Source organism: Thamnophis sirtalis, unplaced genomic scaffold, assembly GCF_051295495.1.
Source record: "Thamnophis sirtalis isolate CommonGarterSnake01/CBP01778 unplaced genomic scaffold, rThaSir2_p1.2 scaffold_3, whole genome shotgun sequence".
Classification (NCBI taxonomy): domain Eukaryota; kingdom Metazoa; phylum Chordata; class Lepidosauria; order Squamata; family Natricidae; genus Thamnophis; species Thamnophis sirtalis.
This window is the reverse complement of record NW_028261383.1, coordinates 140,883,811-140,909,217: the sequence shown is the minus strand read 5'-3', so window position 1 is coordinate 140,909,217 and position 25,407 is coordinate 140,883,811. Positions and strand designations below refer to the sequence as shown.

The 25,407-nt window shown below is 36.4% G+C and overlaps 1 protein-coding gene across 1 annotated transcript in view; it reads right to left on the bottom strand.

Moving 5' to 3' along the window:
* PITPNC1 (phosphatidylinositol transfer protein cytoplasmic 1) overlaps positions 1-25,407 on the bottom strand; it is a 185,768-nt gene that overhangs the window by 43,337 nt on the left and 117,024 nt on the right. The window contains exons 3-5 of the mRNA XM_087710232.1: positions 21,624-21,716; positions 10,027-10,030; positions 4,220-4,291 (exon numbers count right to left, since the gene is read on the bottom strand). Of these exons, the coding sequence (XP_087566358.1) occupies positions 4,220-4,291; positions 10,027-10,030; positions 21,624-21,716 (169 nt within the window). The remainder of the gene's footprint in view (positions 1-4,219; positions 4,292-10,026; positions 10,031-21,623; positions 21,717-25,407) is intronic.

Genomic DNA, 25,407 nt, shown 5'->3' with positions numbered 1-25,407 from the left:
TGAATAGCATTTCTACTAAATCATGTGCTAATATTATCACAAATTACAAAACAATTTTTGGCCAATTAAGTATCTCCATAAGTACTAACATAGTAACTTGTATTCTATATATTATAGATCTAAACTCTTTGAAGCAGAGACATTATATATAATTTCATAAAAAGTACACTTTATAAGACAGTGCATTTTTACTTTTAGCAATTCTAAGTATTTATATTAGGCAGGTCCAAACAAACTCAGTTGTTATCAAGTAAAAGTATGTAGAATAGGTTATAAATCTCAAAGGATTACCAGTTGTCTGCTTGCAGTTTTATGTTAGAACTATTCTTAACCTGCTAAGCTGCATGTACTTCTAGACACTGATGAAGTTTTGCAATTGAGTAACTCACCCCTTAATCTGGAGTAGAGGCAAGAAAAGCAATCATTATTTGCACATTTTATCAGACTAGAATTAAGGCTATGGGAAGTGATATGTCTTGATACTGTATTGTATTAGCGTATATATACTGTGTACATTCATATATTGACAGTGAGTGGAATACAAGTAATAACATTTTCCTCTTTCTTGTAACCTCTGCCCATGAAATAAGAACTTGGAAATATATGGCTAGAGGTCAATAAGCTTCAGTGTGCAATTCTATCTCTGTGGACCAGCGTTAACCCAGGCCTAGAGCATCGTATTCAACTTAATATAGAAACTCCTGTCATCAACACTGCGTCAGCATTTCCAAGGCAAAGACTTAGCATGCTGCAAATTAATTTCATTTTAGAGTTAAATAGAGAAAGATGCTGATCTACCTAAAGGAAGCGTTTCCTTCCAAGAGGAGGAGGAGGAAGACAAATGGGAAAGTCAAATGCTACCAACATGCTGAGGATGCCACAGGAAAATGTTTCTTGGATATTATTACAAAGGTCTAAGCCCAGTTGTGAGGAGGGGTGGGGGGGTGCTAAAGTGCTTTAGTTTTATAGGAAGATGGGGATAACGAGTATGGTAGAAACCTGGCGCTATAAACAGAACCAGCGGGAAAATGTTTTCTTTAGAGACTAATTCTATCTGAAGAATAGGGAATACCTCCTTGAACATCCAAATAAATATGTGATGACATGTAAAAAGCAATCATAGGCAGGAAGTAGCAGAAAAGATACAGCTTAACAGTTCATAACAAGAAACATTTACTACTATAAAGCTGGTTTAAATATTCTCTGATTGTCATCAAATGCTATTACTGTTCTTTGTCTACATCAAGAGATGTGTGCATATCCTTTTTTTAAAAAAATCAATGAATCTCCTTGGTATATATTGCTATATATGTTTAATATACTGTATATTAGTATATCTATCTATCTATATATCTATATCTATATCTATATCTATATCTATATCTATATCTATATCTATATCTATATCTATATCTATATCTATATCTATATCTATATCTATATCTATAATCTATCTATCTATCTATCTATCTATCTATCTATCTATCTATCTATCTATAGTATGTGTGTGTGTGTGTGTGTATGTGTATGTGTGTATGTGTGTGTGTATGTGTATGTGTGTATGTGTGTATGTGTGTATGTGTGTATGTATGTATGTATATACATTATGGCTAAGATGTCTGCCTAGTATGTAATATAGCCCAGGTTCAAATCTCAGTAAGGGTATGGCTAGCTGATGAGAGCTAAATAGCTTGAAATAGATCTATACTAGTCTCCCTTTATTTATTTATCAGCACAAATACAACAAAATGTAACAAAAAGACAACAGTAAAAATATTGGGTTTCTGCCTGGATGGTCTCTTGTGACGAGCCGAAGGACAGAGAATGGAAGTAGTGATTTTCCTCCCATATTTGGGCATACCGGGGGTTGTAAAAATCTAATATATATATATATATATAAATTGAAAAACTAATTCTCTATGTCTGTTTGATAAATATTCTGTTCTAAAATGGACATTTTATAAAATTTCCATGATAAGTCCAAATATTGCATTGCCATATGTTACACTTATTACCTGTAAGAGTATCTCTATATACCTCATTTTAAAGTGTCAACATTTTGATAACTAAGAACAAAAGTCTGTTCCACTGTAGGTTGAAACAAATACATTCCTTTTAAAGACAGAAATAGCTTTCACTATTTAAAACTATCTTTAAAGAGATAGTTTTAAGAATATTCTTTAGTTTGGTGGATGAGAAGCCATATTTCTGAGTTTTTCTGGTAGCATGTACTTATACTGTAGTAATATATGTTTGTGTGTGTGTGTGTGTGTGTGTGGAGAGAGAGAGAGAGAGAGAGAGAGAGAGAGAGAGAGAGAGAGAGAGAGAGAGAGAGAGAGAGAATCAAGAGTCTTTTGATGCCTTGAATGTTAATGTTCAGAGCACGAAAATTGTGACAATAAATCACATTTTATAAGAAATTAAATAAATCTATTCATTTTAAATGTGCCATAAATCTTTTGTTCTTGTTTGTGTAATGCATTCATACATTTACCCTCACATGCATAAATAAGCTTTAGTCCATGGCAGATCTCTGATCTGTTAATCTAAGTTAATATTTATTTTTCATCCTCTATTACCATAGCATATCACAAAACAGCCTTAAAAATGTCTCCATGTTAAAATTAGCAAGGTACTCTTGATTAATCATCTGGAGCTTTAATTAATTCACTGATTAATGTTTGCTATCTTATTTGCTTTATAATATATAACAGGAAGCACAATTAATGAATTATTTCTTGACAGAAAGTTATTGGAGATCTGTATGAGAAATTTTTTACAAAGTTTACAAACTCATGATTTCATTAAATCGCTCCTATTTACATGAGAATTAAAGGACTGCTGTGGTACAGGGAATAGGAGACAGTAATTCATGAATGAATTCTAAAGCTACCTTATCTCTGTCTATTCTATCCTATAGAGTAGGTTATTGCAGGTTTCAGGTATAAACATAGACATGTCCTCTTTCTTGCAACAGTTGTCTTTAACTGTATTGATGTTAAAGGAATGTTTCCCCTTTAAGCTGAGAACATTTATATGCAGCCTCAAGATGATTGAAATCTGTTATGCTTCATCCTTATTACCCCAGAAGCAAAATCAGATGACCAGCAGTGTGATCAGAGGGGTGCTAATTGGTCATCTGCCACCATTTGTTCTTGCTCTCTAAAAAACTGGAGCTCCTTTGGGTTTGCCCAAGGCATTATGACTGTTTAGCCAACAATACGTTAATACTTTAAGCCTGTAGCCCTCACCAGTTTAGTGCAAAGTTTAAGTAATGTAGGTATATTTTATTTCTTCCAACCTGGATTCTCTACTTGCATGCCTTCAAATGCCATATTGCTGCCCTTCAAATATGAGGGGGGAAAATTAATAATTGGTTACACAAACTGGCTGAACTGTAAGGATACACCCACGAAGCGATCCAAATACCTTAAAAATGATAATTCCACTCATGATCAGCTCTTTTATAGCACCTGAAACCCTGGAATTGGTAAGCTTCTTTGCCTTACCATTTGGTAGTTTTGACTAGGTTCTGTGATGGCATTTGGGAATAGGAGAAAAATTCCTGACAGGAATTTTATATAGTATTATTCAATAGGTACAATAAGAAGCTCAACCTATGACCTACAAAACCAGTCTATGAATACAATTACCAAGGATTGTGGGAGGGATATACCGGTATTAGTTACCCACATATAATTCCTGAACTAACATACTGGCAGTTCAGACATACAGTTTTGCTATAAAAAAAATAAAAGTAATTATCCTTAGAAATTGTTACCTTCCTAAAAAGTATTAACTATCTATGAAACAGGGACATTCAAGCTTAAAAGGTATTTCATGTAAACCTTGGATAGTTATTATTTAAATTACATATAAGTGGTGGTATCCTAACATGGTGCTGCCATGCACAATCTTCCCTTGTGTAAAGGTACTGACAGAACCAAGGGGAAGAGTTAAATGAGATATCAGTTTAGAATCATTAGATAGCCACAGCCCCCGCCCCCTCTTGAACACAGTTGACCCTTATCTAGTCCAGGTGCAAGCCATTAGTCTGAGAATATTTCTGTGCATAGGCTTTAGCAATAAACCAATAATTTAGAACCTTCACATGTCGACCTGTTTTTTTTTGCGCCTAACACCTTGATTTCTTCTGGGCTATCTGCCCTACGTTTTAAATGTACTTTACATTCAATTATTGAAAGGAGAGAATACTTACATTATCATTACTTCCTTTGTTGTCCTCATATTTGGTCTCTATGTGAATGGAGAACTTGGGCAAAAATGAGCACTGTAAAGAAAACATATAACATAAAATGCAACAATTATACCCATTAACAGTTTCATGATGTCCTTTCTGCATTGCAGTATCCTGGCTATCAGTTTTTATCTGCCTCATATTTGGGAGAATAAGCCTGACATTTATAAGTGCAAAATCTCTATAAGGACAGAGGGAGGGGGGGGACTTCACAAGTTCAACAGTCTCAACATTCTCCATGAATTTTTCAGCTCATGGATAGTTTCCTAATTTTTTTTCTGGCAAGTAGTTACACTGTCCTCAGAACTGAAGCCTTTGTTTTATGTGTAGATAGTTATGCTGCACTTGAAAAGGGTAAGCAATAAAAGCAAACCAATTTCTAGATAAAACAAACTTTGAGAGGAAAAGCAGAAGAGCAGATGTAATAGGCATATGAACTGAAGGATGCTGAATCTTTTTGCCACCCATTATATTTCAATTGCCCAATTATCCAAATTATTTTTCCTGCCATAGAATTGTATACTTGGAGATGTTTTTCACTGATATAACAACTTTCAGATTTATGACAAATAAATCAGGATGGAATGAATGAATAGAATGAAATCATCATTATTATGATTATTATTATCATCATCATTATCATCATCATCCCTATAAGACAGGGCTCTCCAAACTTGGTCACTTCAAGACTTGTGGACTTCAACTCCCAGAATTCTGCAGCATGACTGGCTGATGAATTCTGAACTTCAACTCCCAGAATTCCGCAGCATGACTGGCTGATGAATTCTGGGAATTGAAGTCCATAAGTCATAAAGGGGCCATAGTTTCCCACCCCTGTTGTAAGATGTCAATCTACTATCTACTTGTCCCTCTGCATAAAGAAACCCCACAAATGGACTTTAAATGATATGTCTTCATGACATTGCCATTGCCTCATCCGCAGTCCACAGAGAAAGAAGCCTAAAAAGGAGTCTTTGCTCCACCAGACAGAATTTTGGTCATGGCCACAACCTAGGACACAAGTGACAACATGCTTGAGGCTGCAATCTACACATCTTCTATGGGAAAGAGTTTCTTCTCTAGTTACTGGACACTGGATTCCATAGCCTCGTTGGCTTGAGCTGCAGAAATGACCAGTCATTACCTTCCATACTGGAATCTATTCACGTGAGTTCCAAATAGCACTTTTCTTAACATTTGTCAGATCTTATACACAGGTAGTCCTTGACTTAACAACTATTCATTTAGTAACCACTCAAAATTAAAACAGCACTGAAAAAATGACTTACAGCCTTTTTTCACACTAATGACCACTACAAGCATCCCCATGGTTGTGTGATCAAAATTCAGGCACTTGGCAACTGATATATAATTATGAGAGTTAGATTGTCCTGCGGTCATCTGATCACCATTGGCAACCCTCCCAGCCAGCTTTTGACAAGCAAAGTCAATGAGGGAAGCCAGATTTGCTTAATGACCACATGATTCACAACTGCAGTGATCCACCTAACAACTATGGCAAAAAGGTCATAAAATGAGGCGAAATTCATTTAACCACTGTCTTGTTTAACCATGGAAATTTTGGGCTCAATTCTGATCGTAAACCAAGGCCTACATAAAGTCTCTTTATAATCATGGGTTCTGAAATCTCTTCAGATGTGCTAGTTGTGTTTTTTGGACATGGGTTTAAAGATTAAAATAGAATAGAATAACAGAGTTGGAAGGGACCTTGGAGATCTTCTATTCCAACCCCCTGATCAGGCAGGAAACCCTACATCAATTCAGACAAATGGTTATCCAACATCTTCTTAAAAACTTCCAGTGTTGGAGCATGCACAACTTCTGGAGGCAAGTTGTTCCACTGATTAATTGTTCTAACTGTCAGGAAATTTCTCCTCAATTCTAAGTTGCTTCCCTTTATTAGTTTCCACCCAAAGCTTCTTGTCCTGCCTTCTGGTGCTTTGGAGAATAGTTTGACTTCCTCTTCTTTGTGGCAACCCCTGAGATATTGGAACACTTTCATGTCAACTCTAGCCCTTCCTTTCATAAGACTAGATATATCCAGTTCCAGCAATCATTCTTCATATGTTTTAGCCTCCAGTCCCTTAATCATATTTGTTGCTCTTCTCTGCACTCTAGAGTCTCAACATCTTTTTTACATCGTGGCAAAACTGAATGCAGTATTCCAAGTGTGGCCTTACCAAGGCATTATAAAGTGGTATTAACACTTCATGTGATCTTAATTCTATCCCTCTGTTTATGTAGCTGCTGCACACAAGATTGTTCAAGTCTTGTGCTGCATAGGAGTTTGACTGATGTCAGAAAACAGATCTAGGTTCTTCTTGTTCTGTACCCAGTGAGGGTGTTGTAAATATTCTGCAACTTTGGCTGGCAAGGGGTTTGACATATTGGGGCGGCCACTGCCACCCGCAGCAAACCTGAGAATAAGTAGGTACATTCAATTGCATGGACATATTCCTGTTAATGTAAATAATTGCAGTATTCCACCCATATATGTCTGTGCTTCAGGACAAAGAGAACAATTTCACAGAATAACACAAAACTGTCTGTTGAAAGAGCCTGCTCTTGGAGGCCAGGGCCTAGCTCTTTCATCTCTTAGGCACCTACAAAAACCTTTGGGGTTGCTATGCTGCAGAGGAGAGATGCTGGGTGAAGTGATAGGGACTGACCCTGGTGCTTTTCTTAAGCCTCTTTTCATCCTTCTGATCTGTTAGCTAGACTATTTTTGGGCAGGTGTTTAATGCTCCCTCCAAAGAGTGCTATGCTAAGATTGCTAGAATTAGCTAAGATTACAATGCAAGTATTTTGGAATTCATCCTATGCATCCATTGTACTTTAGCAAAGCAAAGGTAGTAAATTATTGCAACCTACAGAATGGTAGCTTAGTGACAAGATATTAATTCATACAAGAAATCAGATACAAATGCAGAAAATTAATGTTGCAAGTATATTGAAATTTAAAACATGATTCCTTCTTCTTTCACTTCCCTTGGGCAGACACTTCTCAAGTACTAAACTGGCATTTTTGTTAGCACACATGACATATAAAGGAATACACAGAGCACATTCTCCAATTTCCTATTTAACATTTCTAGAAGTGGCCAGGTGCTGCTCTACAAATAAATAATAATCAAAATAATATTTGTAAGAGATTTAGAAAGCCCATAATACTTTGCCACAAACTGAGCAGGCAACAGAGAGAATCTCATTCTAAGCATCCGGTTTAACAGATTTTTGAGAAACCTGAGGGAAAAAAACTATTAAATGTTAACAATTTCCCTTAAGCCAATATTACTCAGCCTCCTTTATTTGGGTTTTCACCACAAAATCAGTTTGTTCCACATGAGATTATGTAGAAATTTTTCAGCATATTTGAAAACTGTTGTCATACCCTATTTTAAACTAAACACATCCCCTTAGTACTCATTTAAATCCATCTGATAATCTTGAATCTCTTTCCAATCTGTCTGAATGTGTGAGGTCCAAAATGTGTGGTTTTGCCACTGCGGAACAGAAAGCAACTCTTTGGTTTGAAAACTCTTCTTTTCTTGATGAATCTAAAACTTGCTGACTCATAGCTTGGCATCATTTGTTTTTATTCCTAGAAGAACAATGCATTTTTCTCTAATGAATTTTATACTGCTAGGATCCACCCATTTTTGTAAATCATTTTGGTATTCTAAAGTATTAACTAGTAGTAATCCTTATTACTGAGTTACCCTGATAAAATAATATCCATTTGCCTTCATTTTGCCTTTGGGAAAAATATTAGTGATATTTATTTGAAAATGAATACATCTGCATAAAGTTGCAGCTAAGTTGTCCCCAAAGTACTTTTCAAAAGATAACTGGGCTTTCTCCTCCCCCCACTTGAAAACATTTCGCTTCTCATCTGAACTGAATCTCCATAGACATTGAAGACAAGTTCTCAAAATTTCAGTCCTCTCAGATTTCTAATAGCAATGGGGAAATGCATATTAACTCTATCCCCATGATTACAAAGGGCTGTGCTTGTTTCCCACCTATTATCTGTCCAGAACTGTTTATCTTCACATATTTTAATATACCCCCCAGTAGAGAATAACTTTCAGCATACCACAGTGGGGAAAAAGCAGATTAAACTTTGACTTAATTAATTGCTTTGTGAGTATTCCCTACTTGTCTAGTCTTCCTCTGTCTGAGGAAGAAAACAGCCCTGGAAAACACATAGTGATAGTCAAATTTTAAATTCACTGCAGATGCCTTCTATTAAAAAAAAAAGAAAGAAAAAAGAATTAAGGCTATTTTTAGGGTGATGATTGATTAACGTTGCCATGGCAATAAGAAGCAACAGCACAAATATGGTATAATTTGCGCAAGCTAGGACAAGTGCCAAAGAATTAAAGACACCAAATAGAAAACACATGACATTTTTATCAGTCAGTAGTGACTGCTATAATTATAACCTTTCCATAACAACCACACTTAAAATGATAACGAGATTGCAATATTCAGAAATAGAAATATTGAAAAAGAAGACAGCTAACGTTTCTCCACTCTTTCATTTGAGGGGCCTGTTTTGTGTGGTAATATCTGATGGGATGTTTACAGAACAGCTGAACTGATTCTTAAGTCATTCCTCATTATTCTGCTCATTAGAGGAATTACTTCTGAATCACTGGAAATATTTTTGAGTCTATCAAATAATAGGAGTAAAATTTATTTATTTGTCATATTTACATAACTGCCCATATGAAGGTAACATATGTAATATTCATAACTAATTATGTCCTTTAACTGCATTATCTGCATTACTATCAGGGACTAGTGGTATCTCTTTAAAAAACTCTTACAGTTGAACAAATGACGTCTTCCTATAAGCAGCTCAGTGGTAAAATCCAAACTTTTTTTACTACTGGTTCTATGGGCGTGGCTTAGTGGGCGTGACAGAGGAAGGATATTGCAAAATCTCCATTCCCATCCCACTCTGGGGCCAGCCAGAGGTGGTATTTGCCCATTCTCCGAACTACTCAAAATTTCCACTACTGGTTCTCCAGAACCTGTCAGAACCTGCTGAATTCCACCCCGGTCCCATCTATTATCTATTATCAAATCCTTAAGGCGTCCTTGTTCAGTCTTGACCAGGAAAAGCCCATTAAGGGTTACCAGAGATAACATATCTATTTTAATCTTGATGAAATAAACCAACTTTATATTCCTTCACCTTACTTTTAATAATATTTATTTTTCATGCCTTCCTTCAAATAATGTTCTAGAACAGGGATGTTAAACTTGCGGCCCACGGGCTGGATGTATCACACCTTGGCCACCCTCAACCCTGGTTTAGCAAAGGGGGGAAAGTCACGATATGTCACGTGATGATGTGACAACACGAGTTTGACACCCATTCTAGAACTTGATCTCTTTTTGTTTTTTCCTTGACCTTTTTTACAAAATTGTAATAACTTTTTAGACACAAGGATAGTTTCTTCCCCTATGCCATCACTCTGCTAAACAACTAATTCCAACAACACCATCAAACTACCCAGTGGGGCTGTATTACTATTATCATCTGTCCTATTATGTATTTCCTTAACTTTTTATGACTATAACTTTGTTGCTTGTATCTTATGATTTATATTGTTTTATTTAGTATCCTAGTATGATTTAGCAGTTAGACTTATATACCGCTTCATAGGGCTTTCAGCCCTCTCTAAGCGGTTTACAGAGTCAGCATATCGCCCCCACAGTCTGGGTCCTCATTTCACCCACCTCAGAAGGATGGAAGGCTGAGTCAACCTTGAGCCGGTGAGATTAGAACCGCTGAACTGCAGATAACAGTCAGCTGAAGTGGCCTGCAGTACTGCACCCTAACCACTGCGCCACCTCGGCTCTTTGATTTGTATTGATTGCTTATTTAGTATCCTATGATTATCACTAAGTGGTGTATCTTATGATTTCTGATGAACATATCTTATGATGACTATGATACTGGCTTATCACTTGTTGCTTGTATGTATACTGAGAGTTTATGCAAGCAGAAACAAATTCCTTGTGTGTCCAATCACACTTGACCAATAAAGAATTCTATGCTATTCTATGCTACACTACGCTACACTTCCATTATATGAAAGTTATCCAGGATACTTTTGGTTTGTCATTCATATATTTCTTTTACTGAGTAAGACTTATTAACTTAATAATAATCATCATCATAACAACAACTTAATAATTTGTATATCCAGTGTAGCATCTTCTTCTATGTCATTCTTGTAGCATGTCATTTTTAAATCCATATTCAGATCAGTCTGAGTTTTGTTCTTCTTTCATAACATCTTTCAGTCTATCTTGTTTAACGTAACAATCTATGTAAGTACAAACATTCTTAAAATTAACTTCTGGGTCCATTGTTCAAAAATATCCTTTAATGCACCCAGTGTTAAGATATTTTGCTCCATTCTGTGTTATTAAGTCAAATTCAAGTAGTCTTCTCTTTTAATTGTTATCTGTAGCTCCTTAGTCTCATCCTAACATGTTTTTTTTAAGAGAATTCAAAACAAAAACAATTTTCCCATGGGAAGGATGGTTATAATTAATTCCAAAATCTTGTTTCAAATCTCTATGGACTCTTAGTCCATTTCTAGCTTTCTAGAATCCAAGTTATAATCACCCTTTTGCTGTTTATTCCAAAAGAGAAAAAGAAATTAAACTTGGAATTTAACTTCTAATTTCTACAGATTGAGGCAATCTCATCCAATGCTATAAAACGTGTCAACCTAAAGGTCCTAATAGCTGAAAAGTAGTTAACAAGCGATTTTACTGATTAGAAAAGGAAGTATGCAAATCCAGTGTCCTTTTGAAAGGTATAACCATGGCTTGAGTGGCTTCGTTCAGCAGCTCTTGATTCTACTGCAGTCATTGGCTAAACTTTAAGTGGATCCATCTTCATTTCTTCCCTAGAAATCCAAATCAAGGGCTAGGTGTTTTATGGAATATAAAATCAGTTTCTTATTATTTCACAAAAAGTCTAATTCAACATTCTCTAGACACCCTAGAATCTAGGGTCTAGATAATGTTTTTGTTAGGATATTAAAATTTAATACTTGGAACAGTAAAGTATATAATGGGCCAGAACACACAGCTGTAGTTGATTGGTTGGAGAGAGCTGGCTCCTCCTATGATTGGTTGCTTGGGTGTAAAGGGAGTGTTCCCTTTCCCCCCTCTGCCTTTTTCTTATGATATTTATTTATTTATTTATAAAAAATTACAACATTGGTGAGGGGTCACTTATTCATATAGGTTCCTCCTACTATTGCATTGTTTTGCTTAAATATTCATAATATAGTATTCATAAAATACTTTTGAATTATATACCCAACACTTTCAATGTAGTATTATGGGTCAATCAAGGTGATGAGGAACAGCAAAAATATTATTATTCAAGGTTAGAAGAAAGTGTTATCCTAGATTTATAGAACCTGGATTAAGAGTTAATTTGCTTTCTGTGTATGAGTTGGTTCTCACTATCAATATAGTGGAAAGATTGATCAATATTGTTTTGTCTGGTCAGGAATTAAAAAAGTATTTTAAATAATGATGAAAGATTTTCTACATGTAACTTACAATGTGCATGTGTGTGTGTGTATGTGTTTTCTTTTCCCACTCTGTTTGTATGTTTTCTTTTTTTTCTTCTTTAACTTTTTTTGTAATTAAAGGAAAGCAATGAATAAAATGATTTTCTGTTTCTATATTTGCATATTTCTTGCTGGCAGTAATGCTCTTCTTACTTTCATTATTTCTGGCAGTAAAGAATATGTACACAAATCATTAAAGTGCTGATGTTTTAGCATTTTAACTGGCTCATTGCAGCATAAAAACAGTTGTTTATTATTATGCTATTTCTAAGAAAAGTAATGGGGTAACTGAGGTTTTTTTTTAACACAAGAGCAGGAAATGAGTAAGCCTTACCCCTCAGGACAGCAAATAAATTCACATGATTTCCTGAGAATGGGGGGGGGGGGGGGGAAGAAAGAAACAGAGAAGCTGTGTGGTCTGTCCTTGTATATATCTGTTTTCTCCTGACTCTTTAAAAAAAGTAATAGACATATTACTCAACATGGGACTTAGAATAGGATAGAATAACAGAGTTGGAAGGGACCTTGGAGGTCTTTTAGTCCAATCCGCTGCCTAGGCAGGAAATCCTACACTATTTCAGACAAATGGTTATCCAACATCTTCTTAAAAACTTCCAGTGTTGGAGCATTCACAACTTCTGGAGACAAGTTGTTTCACTGATTGTTCTAGCTGTCAGGAAATTTCTCCTCAGTTCTAAGTTGCTTCTCTCCTTGATTAATTTCCCATTGCTTCTTGCTCTACCCTCAAGTGCTCTGGAGAATAGTTTGATTCCCTCTTCTTTGTGGCAAACCCTGCCTCCAGTCCCCTAATCATCTTTGTTGCTTTTCTCTGCACTCTTTCTAGAGTCTCCACATCTTTTTTTATATTCTGGTGATCAAAACTGAATGCAGTATTCCAAGTGTGGCCTTACCAAGGCATTATAAAGTGGTATTAACACTTCACGTGATCTTGATTCCGTCCCTCTGTTTATGCAGCCTAGAATTGTGTTGGCTTTTTTGATAACTGCTGCAAAAAATATTTCAGATTTAGTTTGGAAATCTAAGCTTTAGAGCACAAATTTATGTATTTTAGATCAAATCTTACTTCATAGGCACAATATTTCACAAAACTTTTACATTTCAAGTGTGAAAGTTCTAAAACACTGTGATTTTGGACCCAGCAAGATTAGAATAAAAAGTGCAAGCATTTTGTCTGATATTCCAAGACAATTTATCAATTTTCTCTCCAACTACTTCAATTTATATGCAAGAATCCATCAATAATGTTAGCTAGTAAATGTAATCATACTGTTGAAATAAATACACTTTTTGAAGTTACAGTTTTTACAATGCAGGTTTATAGTTCAACTGACATTGTCAAATTACAGTTCTAAAGTAGCTGATTAAATTCTTTCATTACCACAATAATGATTCATGGTGATCGAAAGCTACTTATGGTATGGTTAGAATATGACATATTCTAACTTCCAAGTGTCCTTGAGTAATGGTTAATATAAATGCGAAATATAACAGATCAGTTTCCCTCAATATGAAATTGAAACATCAAAATGGACAGCATGGTTCAACCTCCCACTTCTTTCAGAATGATAGGAAGAACAAATATATCAAACAGAAAAGGATCAAAACCAAATAAGAGTTAGAAAAATTTGCTGGGGAAAAGGGAAACATAACTTGCATAATTCCTGGTATTTTCAGTTAATAGCTTTGGTTTGTATAACATATTATTAGTTGGATCGAGATAGGTTGAGAGTCTGACTCAGAGTAAGGTAGTTCATAGTTTAATCTTATTTTTCAAAAGACATTTCTCTTCCCATTTTCTTATTAGAGAAGTCCACTATTAACGACCTTTTGTTTAACAACCATTCTAAGTTATGACAGTGCTGAACAAATGACTTATCTTCACACTTATAACCATTACAGCATCCTCATGTTACACGATCAAAATTTGGGTGTTTGGCAACCAGCATGTATTTATGAAAGTTGCAACATTTCCATTTGTGACTTTCCCAGCCAACTTCCAATAAGCAAAGTCAATGGGGGAAGCTGGATTTGTTTAACATCTGGGTGAGTCATTTAATGACCCCAGTGGTTCTCTTAACAATTCTGGCAAAAAGGTCATAACATTGGGCATATTAGTTCAGATCAGAACAAAAGTTCTGATTCCAATTGTAAGTGGAGGACTACCTTATATATTTTGAAAGAATACAAGAAATAGGTAGTACAAATAAGAAAATGAACTACAGATAGATAAATATTATCTAGCCATTGTGAAATGGGCAGATAAACAACAAGTGTTAAGTATCATCAAGCTAACATATTTTACCACATCATTAGAAATGTATAGTAGTATATTTTATATCCAATTTTCTAGTCAAAATCCATAAGCCCATTAGATTTTAAGCTTTAAAAAAATGCTTGGTTCATATTGTTCACATCATTGAAAGAAAACTATAGTAATGAATAATGCACTCCACCAATAATATAAATTATCAAATTAGAATATGGATTCTAAACCCAAATTTTGGATATGGTAAATTCCACATATAAAATTGCAGCTGCAGGAATGGTTTCCAAGTAGCATTAAATTATGCACCAGACATATGTTTAAATACTTAACTTTAGTTTTTGTTATTTAACAAAAAACTTTGCTATCAACCCCTGCTTAGCTACAAGTAGCAAATAATTCTGCTGAATGTATAGGCTATTAACTATACCTGATCTCATGATAAGATTCCAGACCACAGTTTTCCTCTGTAAGCCTTTGTGATGCATTTGAAATTAAGTATTTAATGTTATATAGATGATGCTCTTTAACAGATTGTCTCAGTTGTTCTTAGTGATGGTTCAGGAGAACAACTGTTAAGATTAAGGCAGCTTTCAAGATGCCTTTGGAAAACTTGGTCTGGGATAACCTGTTCAATGTGTGTTTGATTTTTTTATTAATGTCTATGTTCTCAACTAATAGCCTAGTTTAAGCAACCTTTAAAAGTAACTACTTCACTGATTATTTAGTTCCATAATTGTACATGTGCTTGCCCCCCAGCTTTATACAGACACCCTGAACAAAAGCAGGAATAAAATAGATCTTGTGGATCCACAAGAGAAATGTTCTTAAGAGCAAAGGGCAGACTTACAAAAGAGTCAGAATTTTTGATAGCTAGCTCTGGTAAAAAGTCTTGCAGCAGCCTCTTCACCGGCATGCCAAACATTCTTCAAGAGCAGACCCAATTAAAAAGCCTTAGTATGATTCACTATAATATGATAACTATTGTAGATCCACCTTTGCTGAAAAACAGACACAGTTTGTTCTCTACTTGCTCCCGGTTCGGTCTGGATTGGGCGAACTGGTAGTAGCGGCGGTGGGAGGCTCCGTCCACCCACTTTTGCACAAGCACAAGCAAACTGGTAGTAAAAAAATTAGAAACCCACCACTAGGCTGCAGCTAAAAATCCAGGACTACACATCAGCTTTATGTTGGTTTTTCAAGAAAGTAGATTTTACATTGGTAGCCATTTGGTCCATGCAGCATGTCCCATTCAAGCTGCAGTTATGTTCACTAGGCATGAGAAAATGAATGCAGTAGAATTTCTGCTTTTTACGTAACACAAGCATGGATATAGCTGTCTTAGTTACAGCTCCTACACATGAATCTGCTTTTCTGCTACTCTGCATTTGCTCAAGAGTAGCTGTACATCAGAGAACAGGACCACATACGAGGGTTTACCTGTTTGCAAGAGGAAAGTACCTGTTGACAGTGCTGCTCCCTCTGTCCATAGAGAGAATGGCTATTTTTACTGGACAAAATCAAGTTTTTCTGATATTTTTCATGCATTGGGACTTTATATCTACCTGTTTCTTCCTGCCCTCCTTCCCATTGCAGAATATTTTTAAACACATACAGCCTCCTGTCTTCAATAGTGAAAACCTTGATGGTTCTTATAATAATGTATTTTGTAATTACCTTAACAATAAAATGCCTTAAGCCACTATTGTTCAAAACAAATATTACAGATCATGTCCAGAAGAGGAAACATCCACAAGGAGAGAAAATAGCATTAGTTGTCCTGGGAATGCACCAAGGGAATAATTAATAAACTAAACATAACAAAGATGAGATTAAACTCTTATGTAAGTTCTCTTGGAGTCTCTAACCATAAACAAATGTTATATCCCTATTGTAGACTATTCTAGGACTACCAGGACATACCAGATCTGAGCTGAATAAATTTGGACAATTTGAGAGCAAAGAGATATAGTATTCTGTAGTGGTCTTTAAGTTTTTTTGTACCACAAATCTCTAACCCTACAATGACTGGGTTCATTTTTGGATGACATTTTGTTAAAACCTCATGTTTAGCCAGGTTAATTATCAAACCTCCTAACATGTGGAAGCAACCTTGTCTAGGCATGAAGCTTAGCATTGGGGTTGGCTACTACTTGGATGGAAGGCTCGCAAAGACCATAGGCAAGACTGGGATGTAAAGAATAAAATCCCAGAAGACAGTATTAACAAACAGCTGCCAATACTGCCACCAAGAAATCTACATGGACCTTAGGACTATGTATGCTTCAAAAGTAGTTCAGAAGAAGTGCTTCTACTCTGCGTAAGTTTGAGAAAAAGGTGTTGCTTGAAGAGCCGCATTAACTTTGAGGAGTGAATTTGTTACAGCTGACACAGACCTTTTCAGGCTCATTTTAATGAGCAGCTGACAGATGTTTCATACATATTTGGTTCCACACAGGACTTCTGAATTATTCCTAAGTGCGCTTGGCGATAATAAACAAATGCAAGTAGTCAACATCAGAAGTTTGACTTAAGGACATCTTTACCTTTTGAATTTGTGAAGACCAATCTTCCCATCTTTTTATTTAAACTAGCTATGGATTATTTTTTTTTAAGAATGTTGATCAAAACTTTATAGGGAAGAGTGTGCTTGCTACAGAAATATATTTCTACATATATTGATTTTGTTTCATAGGAGACAATGGAACAGAAATTGATTTTGCTCAGAGTAGGGTACAGTATTTTTAAGTATGCTCTGTGTCTCTTCTGTCTTATGCTGCCTAGTTCAGTTCTTATATTTTCTGGGCATGGAGCCCAGAATTGTTTAATTCTGTCTGGAGATTGCAGCATTTTCCAGGTACTGTATCAAGACAGATGGTTGTTTTATAAGTTAATGAAAGATAAAATGAAAAACTGTCTCTCTATTACTAGCAATAACAGCATATTAAACCTGTATATCTCTTTTTTATATATAAAGAGAGAAATCTTTTTATTATTACTATTACAGCTACTGGGCAACAAAATATATCAAGCTTTGAAATTACTACATTTTTTTATATCAGTGACATAACTGATAATATTAGAAGCACTATTCTTCAGCTACATAAAAGGAGCAATCTGCTGCTGTATATCAGTATTTTTATTCTTTTAAAAAGCCAAGAATCTATTGTTTTGTTCTAATCATAGCTTTTAAATACTATTTAACATGACAAAGAAGAATCAGAACTTACCGTGTATTCTGATCCACATTTGGCCGATGGGAATAAAAGAAAAGGAAAAATAATGGCATAAAATTATTTCATTATTCACATTGCTTCAATTAAAATGCAAAATACACTGCTAATTTTGATGCATGATACAAAGCCTTAAGAATCATATGGGTTGAACATAATTCAAAGGGGCACTATTTGTAATTGTTCAATAATGATCGGGCAGAGAAATTATTAATGGAAGTTGTGAACTGAACTTGAGTGTCATTCTCACATAATTTTGCTTTTCAGCTTCCCTGCTCTTAATGAAATGTTAGTTACAGAATTGTTTGAATGTGTGTATTGTATATGTGTGTGTTCATATATGTACATATACACCAAACAAATTATATACTTTTATTTTATCTTAAATGCACATAAGTTATTCAAAATTCTACTGGAAAATCAGTTGAATTAATATATCAAGAATACCCCTAGGGTTCCAATCAGCAAACTGCATAATAATTCAAGCTAGAGTCAAATGCTAGAGTATCAAAGCATTGTGAATTTGTGTCAAATGCTATCTTAATAATGACAAATGTGAGTCAGGCATAGTCCTTAGAGCAGGAGTGTCAAACTCATGTTGTCATGTGATGTATCACAACTTTTCCCACCTTCTCTAAAATGGGGGTGGATGTGGCCAGCGCAGGATGCATCAGGTCCATGGGCCACGAGTTTGACACCCCTGCCTTAGAGGATTGAAACCACCACTCCATGTCACCGTTTAATTAATTTAATTTAAATTATTACAGTTTTGCCCAATAAATTATTCAGTTTTGTTTAAATTAAAATTGTTGACAATAATGATATTTATCTACAAATATGTGTGTACTTCTTTGTGATGGAATGTTATGGATTATATCAAAATACTAACACTACACCACCAAGGGAAACATAAAAAATTGTGCATGTGTATATGTAAGAGAATCTTAACCCTGCAGTCTCCCACAACAAATACAATAGAGGAAACTGAATTTAAAAATATTGCTCCAAAATGTCTTACCAATTTATATTTTTTCTTGACAGCATACACTTTGGAGGGCAAGGGAACAATTAAGCGTCCCATCATAAATAAGCATGGAGAACATAACAAGCTTGCCCCAAACAACTGCAAAACACTTGTTAGAGAAGGTTATATTTTGTTAATCCTGTTTTATCTGTGAGAATAGTTGCCTTCTTTTAGGAAAGTAGATACGATAGTTTGGGATGAAGAACCGGACATGAAAGCTAAAATGGCACCATAAGACAACTAAATTCATGGGATACAACAAAAATCCCTTGAGATTCATCTGTCCAAAGTTTTTTTCCTCTGACTGACAACTGCTCTCCAAGGCTCTACTCTCAGGCAGACGCCTTCCATGATACCTCCTCCATTTTTAATTTGTAAACTGGAGAAGTCAGTGTGTGCTCTACCACTAGGCTACCTTCCCTTTTTCCAGTGGAGGGACTCTTCGAGATGGTGCTGGTGCAGTTGGAAATTCTTACGAGATGGAACCCCAAGGATAGTTCCACACAACAATCTAAAGAGAGTAGAACAACAGAACCCAAGGAGATCATTTCTGTCCCCGGAGAGTAGTCAGGGCTTCATTGTGGCTTTTCGGGAATGTACACATCTCACAACTCTGGCTTCCATTCAGGCAGCACAATTCTCAAATTCCCTGTTAGCTCAAAGTTAGAGCATGTTTGTTCTCCTTCTCTGGTGCCAAAGAAACTCTAAGGTGCCAGGAGAAATATGCCCTTGACATTTTACCTCAGATGGCAGAAGTGAGAGCAGGGTTTTTATGTTTTGTAAGAACACTGGGTATGCCCTGGACATGTCAAGCAATTTTCAGATAGGCATGGGAAGAGAGCAAACTGAGCCCTGGTACCATAAACAATAATTTGTAGTCGTATGACTAATTTGTGTTCAGCTTGCCTCTCCAGTTAGCAAAACTTCTAATTATGAAGAATGGCAACTTGTCCTCGGATGAACTGAAAGAAGCAGTGCCTGATCCTTGTAACCCTTACTAAATAATATCCCTGGTGTAATACAGATATTACATTAACTATGAGAGAAATCAGCTGGAGTAACCAGGTGAATTATCAAACCCACTTCACAATTTTATTTAGTACACCATTTAAGTAGCAATGAAAAGAGTTGTGGGATGCATATCTAGCAAAGACTAGACCAAGAAACAAAATATGGGCAGTCATTATTTTTAAAGGGATTAGGGCAGTGGTGAAATTCAAATGTTTTTACTACTGGTTCTGTGGACGTGGCTTGGTGGGTGTGGCAGGGGAAGGATACTGCAAAATCTCCATTCCCACCCCACTCCAGGAGAAGGATACTGCAAAATCTCCATTCCCACCCCATTCCAGGAGAAGGATACCGCAAAATCTCCATTCCCACCACATTCTGGGGCCAGCCAGAGGTGGCATTTGTTGGTTCTCTGAACTATTCAAAATTTCCACTACTGGTTCTCCAGAATCTGTCAGAACCTGCTGGATTTCACCCCTGGATTAGGGAGTTTTCTAATCTGTAACTTATAAAACTTTCACTTATGAAGGGGAAATAAACAACAATGACCAGAGGGACTACCTGTGAATTTGCATTATAAAAATAACAGTTATGTGTGGCACTTTTAAGGCTATGAAATGTATTAGAGAATAAGCCAGTCTTTTTCAACGACAGGCAATCCTCGATTTACAACCATTCGTTAAGCCACTGTTCAAAATCACAAAGGCACTGAAAAATCTGCAGCTGAAATGGGAGGTAGAAGGCAGCCTGACAACTCCAGAATTTTTTTTTAAAAAGAAATAATTTTAGTACAAGCAAAGATAAAATTGCTCACACTGAACATATAGTAAAAAAAGAGATAAACATAGGTAGTCCTTGAGTTATAACTACAGTTGAGATCAGAATTTCAGCTTCTAAGTAAAGCAGTTGTTAAATGAGTCATGTCCAATTTTATGACCTTTTCTGCCATGGTCATTAAGCAAATCACTGCAGTTTAGTGACCCATTTAGTCATTAAGCAAATCTGCCTCCCCCCATTAACTATTTGCCAGAAGCCAGCTGGGAAAGTTGTAAATGACAAGGCTCCAGGATGCCACAACTGTCATCAATATGTATTTATGCGCTGACATTTTGATCACATGATTGTGGGGATGCTATGACAGTTATAAGTGCAAGGAATGGTTGTAAGTTTTTTTTTTTTGAGTGCCACAGTAACTTTGAATGGTTTTAAGTCAAAGACTACCTGTAGTCTATAATAAAATAACTCAGTCTTGCCTGAGGGAATCCCTTCTTATCTGGCCATCTCAAAAAAATAATAATAATAATCTCAAATCTTTGTTTCTATTGGCTCTCAGGGATCAGGTGATTACTAATGGGCACAGGATGATGCCCATTTGCTATTTAAAGGGGCCACAGCTCCAGTTTCTTGAACCAAAATAGGAATGAAGTCCAAAATTCAGCTACCCAGGAAGCTCTCCACTGATGGGCCTTAATGCAGTTTCTATATTTTGGGGGGGGGGGGGGCAGGGGGAGAAGTTAAGAACTGAAATGAGAGCAGGTAGTTTTGGGGATGGGAAAAAATCTCCTATTTTCATCCATAATCTACAACCCCCACTCTAAAAGTGCCCCTCTTTTACATTTGCATATCTTTTTATATTTGCACAGGACATGGGAAAGAATCAAGTGATGCAAATCAGTTATTAGAAATTCAATCTTCAGAGTCAGCTGGAGCTAGTCAGAATTCCACCCGCCTGCTACTATCCTTCCTGTGCTCATTCTTGAACAAAGGAATTCCGAGGGAAGGCTTCGGCTAAAGTTCCATTCTATTAATTTGTCTAAACAGAATCCATGATTTCCCATTTCGCTGCAGAGGTTAATTAATTCAGCAGTGTTGTATATCAGCTGTCACTGCCATTATAAAAAGTCACTGTGATTATTTTGCTTAACACCAATCTCCAATCTAATTGTCACTCTGTGTAGACTTTGCATGTCATTTCCCTCTGATTTAACTGCTCACAATTCAAAACTCTAACAAATAATATATGCATACCCAACTGAAAATTAATATGCATGGGATGGAGCATTTAGTCTCTAAAATATTAAATGGTAATAACATTTTTAATCCAAGATAGAATAGCAGAATCATGTAACAACTGAAATAATTAAAACATCTATATTCTCTACCATCAAAACCCCCTTAAAACATACCTGTAATTGTATATGGGTAGTAGTTCCATGCCTTCTCTGTGATGTAAAATATTTTGGGGACAACAGCTCTTGCCCAGCTTGGAAGTTTGCTACAAGAAAAACAAAAGCTCGAATTACAAATACAATCCACCCTGTTAATTTCCCTAATGAATAATAGTAGATGACATAAAGTTGTATTAAGGCTAAAGACATATTGCAATAGACTTATATATGGCTTCATAGTACTGTACAGTCCCCTGTAAGTGGTTTACAGAGTCAGCATATGGGCCCCAAGAATCTGGGTCCTCATCGACCTCAGAAGGATGGAAGGCTGAGTCAACCTTGAGCTGGTAAGAATTGAACTGCTGGCAGTGGGCAGTAAGTTAACATGCAGTACTGTATGCAGTTGCACTGCATTGTACGACTCTTAGTGGTGGTGCAGATCTATATTTTATGCCTAGAGCTGTTTGAAAGAAGATAGGTGGAAAATTAATTAAACAAACAAACAACTACATATTTCTTACTAAACATTACAAAACGAAAGCCTCAATTTTTCCAGGTTTCTCATTCACACATTTAGAACTTGGACAGTAGTGCCACAAGAAGATGTGTCTTCCCAACGGGACGTGTTGCAGTTATAAATTGAGAAATTGTTGTCCATGCATAGCAGCCTTTCTTTTTTTCACAGTGGCAACTGCTCAAAGGTATCTTTGAAGCTTAGTTTTAAACAGCCATAAAACGGGATTATTTTTCCCAGTGTCACCATTCAGTAAATATAGTTTGAAATGCATTTTTATAGTTTTCCTGGCAGCAAGACACAAGTGATTTGGCCACTCCCTTCTCCTGGCCTTTTTTCCTAGCCTACACCTGGGCTTTCCCATGATTTATTCATTTATTTAGAAATTTTATTTGCCTCCCATCTTATCACAGGCTAACTCTGGGTGGCTTACAATTGTTGTATTTGGGTCTTTTCCTTTGTAAGATTGAGATTATCTTGGCAATGTTTTGGCGAGGTCTCACTCGCCATCTTCAGGTTGGAGTTTTCGACTTAAAGTGTGGTCGGAACTGCCATCTTTCTCTAAATCTTGGTGGGGTGTGTGTGGAGTGCTGGCGTTGTTTCAGTAAGTGGATTGATTGGCTATGTGACTGTATCATGATTGGTAGATTGACACTGATTGGTGCTGGCTGTGTGTCTGTTGTTGTTTTGTGTTGTAATGGCCTGAGTGGTGGGTGGGGCTCATTTGTTTACCAGGGCTGGTTTCCAGATGTCTGGAAGGCGGAAGGCATCATCATGTTTATTCATGTTGTGGGGGTGTTTCTTTGTTTCAATGGCTTCCATAATTATTCTCTTGTTGAAGTGTTCTGTTTTGGAGATTAATTTGGTTCCTTCAAAATTAATTTCATGTCCTGTAGCTTTAAGGTGCTGGAAAAGGGAGGATTTTTTTTTTCTTACTGCGTTCTTGTGTTCTGCGATGCATGCATTTATTCTCCTGTTTGTTTGTCCTATGTATGTTGCAGAGCTGATTTTGCATGGTATTTTGTACACTCCTTGGTTTTCTAGCTGGATCTTGTCTTTGGGGTTTCTTAAGATGTTAGCTATTTTTTGGTCAGTGTTGAAGGCTGTCTTGATATTGTGTTTGTGGAGAATTTTGCTGATTTTATCTGTGGTGCCTTTGATGTAAGGGAGGAGGGCGATGCTGTTGTCCTTTTCTGTGTCTTGGTTTTTGGGGGGAGTCTCCCTTTGGATTAGGTTGATAATTGTTTTTCTTTGGAATCCATTGGAGATTAATACATTTGTGAGAGTGTGTAATTCAGTTTTCAGGTGGTCTTTGTCGACTAGGTGTTTGGTTCTGGAGATGAGAGTCTTGGCTACAGAGTTGATCTGTGCAGGGTGGTGATGGGATTGTGCGTTTAAGTAGCGATTGGTGTGTGTTTTTTTCTGGTAGATGGTGTGTCCTAGGAAGCCATTGGTTTTTTTGTAGATTAGGATATCCAGAAAGGGAAGCTGATTGTTTGCTTCTATTTCCATAGTGAATTGTATTTTGAGGTGTAGGCTGTTGAGATTTGTGAGGAAGTCGTCCAGCTGGCTCCATAGGCTCACCTCTACAGAATCTTGCCAAATTCTTAGCCAAACAACTCCAACTCTACGCAGAATCCATCACCTCACACATACAAAATTCACTCCACTTCATAGAAACAACAAAGAAACAAAACCTACAACCCAGCGACCTACTCGTGAGCTTCGATGTCATATCCCTCTTTACCCAAGTGCTGTAAAAGAAGCCTTGACAGCTATCCAGAACAAACACAACACCCCCCCTAAACACATCCTGGACCTGACCAACCACTGACTAACCAACACATATTTCATCCATAATGAACAAAGATACAAACAGATAGAAGGAGCACCCACACATCTCAACAGCCTACACCCCAAAATACAATTCAATGCCCAATCACATAGTTTCGTCGTGAAGCACGAGTATCCAGTTACTATATTACAAATGAGTAAAGGACCAAAATAAGTATCCTACCCTGTTTTCCCAAAAATAAGACCTCCCCGGATAATAAGCTTAATTGGGCTTTTGAGGGCATGTGCTAAAATAAACCCTCCCCTGAAAATAAGCCCTCCCTAAAAATATTGCAATACAGCAGCAGCCATGAAGTGACAACGCTTGTCGCCTCCTGCACCTCAAAAATAATAAGACCTCCCTGAAAATAAGGCCAAGTGCTTATTTCAGAGTCAAAAGAAAAAAAGACCCTGTCTTATTTTCGGGGAAACACAGTATTAAAATGAAAATGTTCTGATTATTTTTCAAATATGAGTTGTACGTATTAGAAACTCAACCCTTTTTCTTCATCTAAATAATCACACCAGTGTTCCTATACTACACAATGTTTAGCTGCTGTATAAACCCTGAATAATGAACAACAGCAAAAGTACAGCCTGATAGCATTTTTCTGATTAATGATCCAAGATGTTAGCTTTGTATTGCACCCTAATAACTTTTAAGGTTTACTTTGCTCTCCCAATTCTAAAGTTGTTTTCTTATTATCAAGTGGTGGCTGAATGAGTGATGATACTCCTAACATGGGAAAAATGCAGTCTGCTAGCATGCTGACATCAGTATAAATCCTTCTCATATGCTGGTAAGGATCCAGCAGAGAGCAGGGAAGATGATAAAGAGATAGGTGGCAAACCCTACAGGAATCGGATTATGGTTAGCTTAAAAAGAAGATGAATAAGATGAATAAGGTTCGATTCAAATGTGCCCAAATCCTAGAACAGGGAATTTTGCCAGACAATGTGAAAAATGGAGGTAGTCAATGAGTTGGGACATGCTTACTAACTGGATGCACAGAAAACGTGGGAGCAGGGCTACTGTGCACGGGGAACATTTCCTCAGGCATTCACTGAGCAAAGAAAAAGTAGCAATGTGTTTTCCAAATATAAAAAGTATTTTGGTTGGGGGAGGGGCAATTATGATTGCCTTTATTGTCAGATGCTATTATGTGAGTATAATCTTGAGAGGTATCCAGAAGTGCCATTTAGTGTAAAATGCAACAGTGAAGTTATTATCCCTTCTGCACTGCTAGTGTCCACATTAAAGAAAAAGACTTCACTTATTCATTTAAACAGATTTATGTGATTTCTCAGAATCACTTGAATGCACTGCAGTGACCAGCATATGAAGATCTGGAAAAGCAAGGATATCAGTCTCAATACCAAGTGCAGAATAATGAATGCTATTGTTTTTTCTGTAACTACCTAGTTTTTAAAACTGGATAATAAAAGCACAG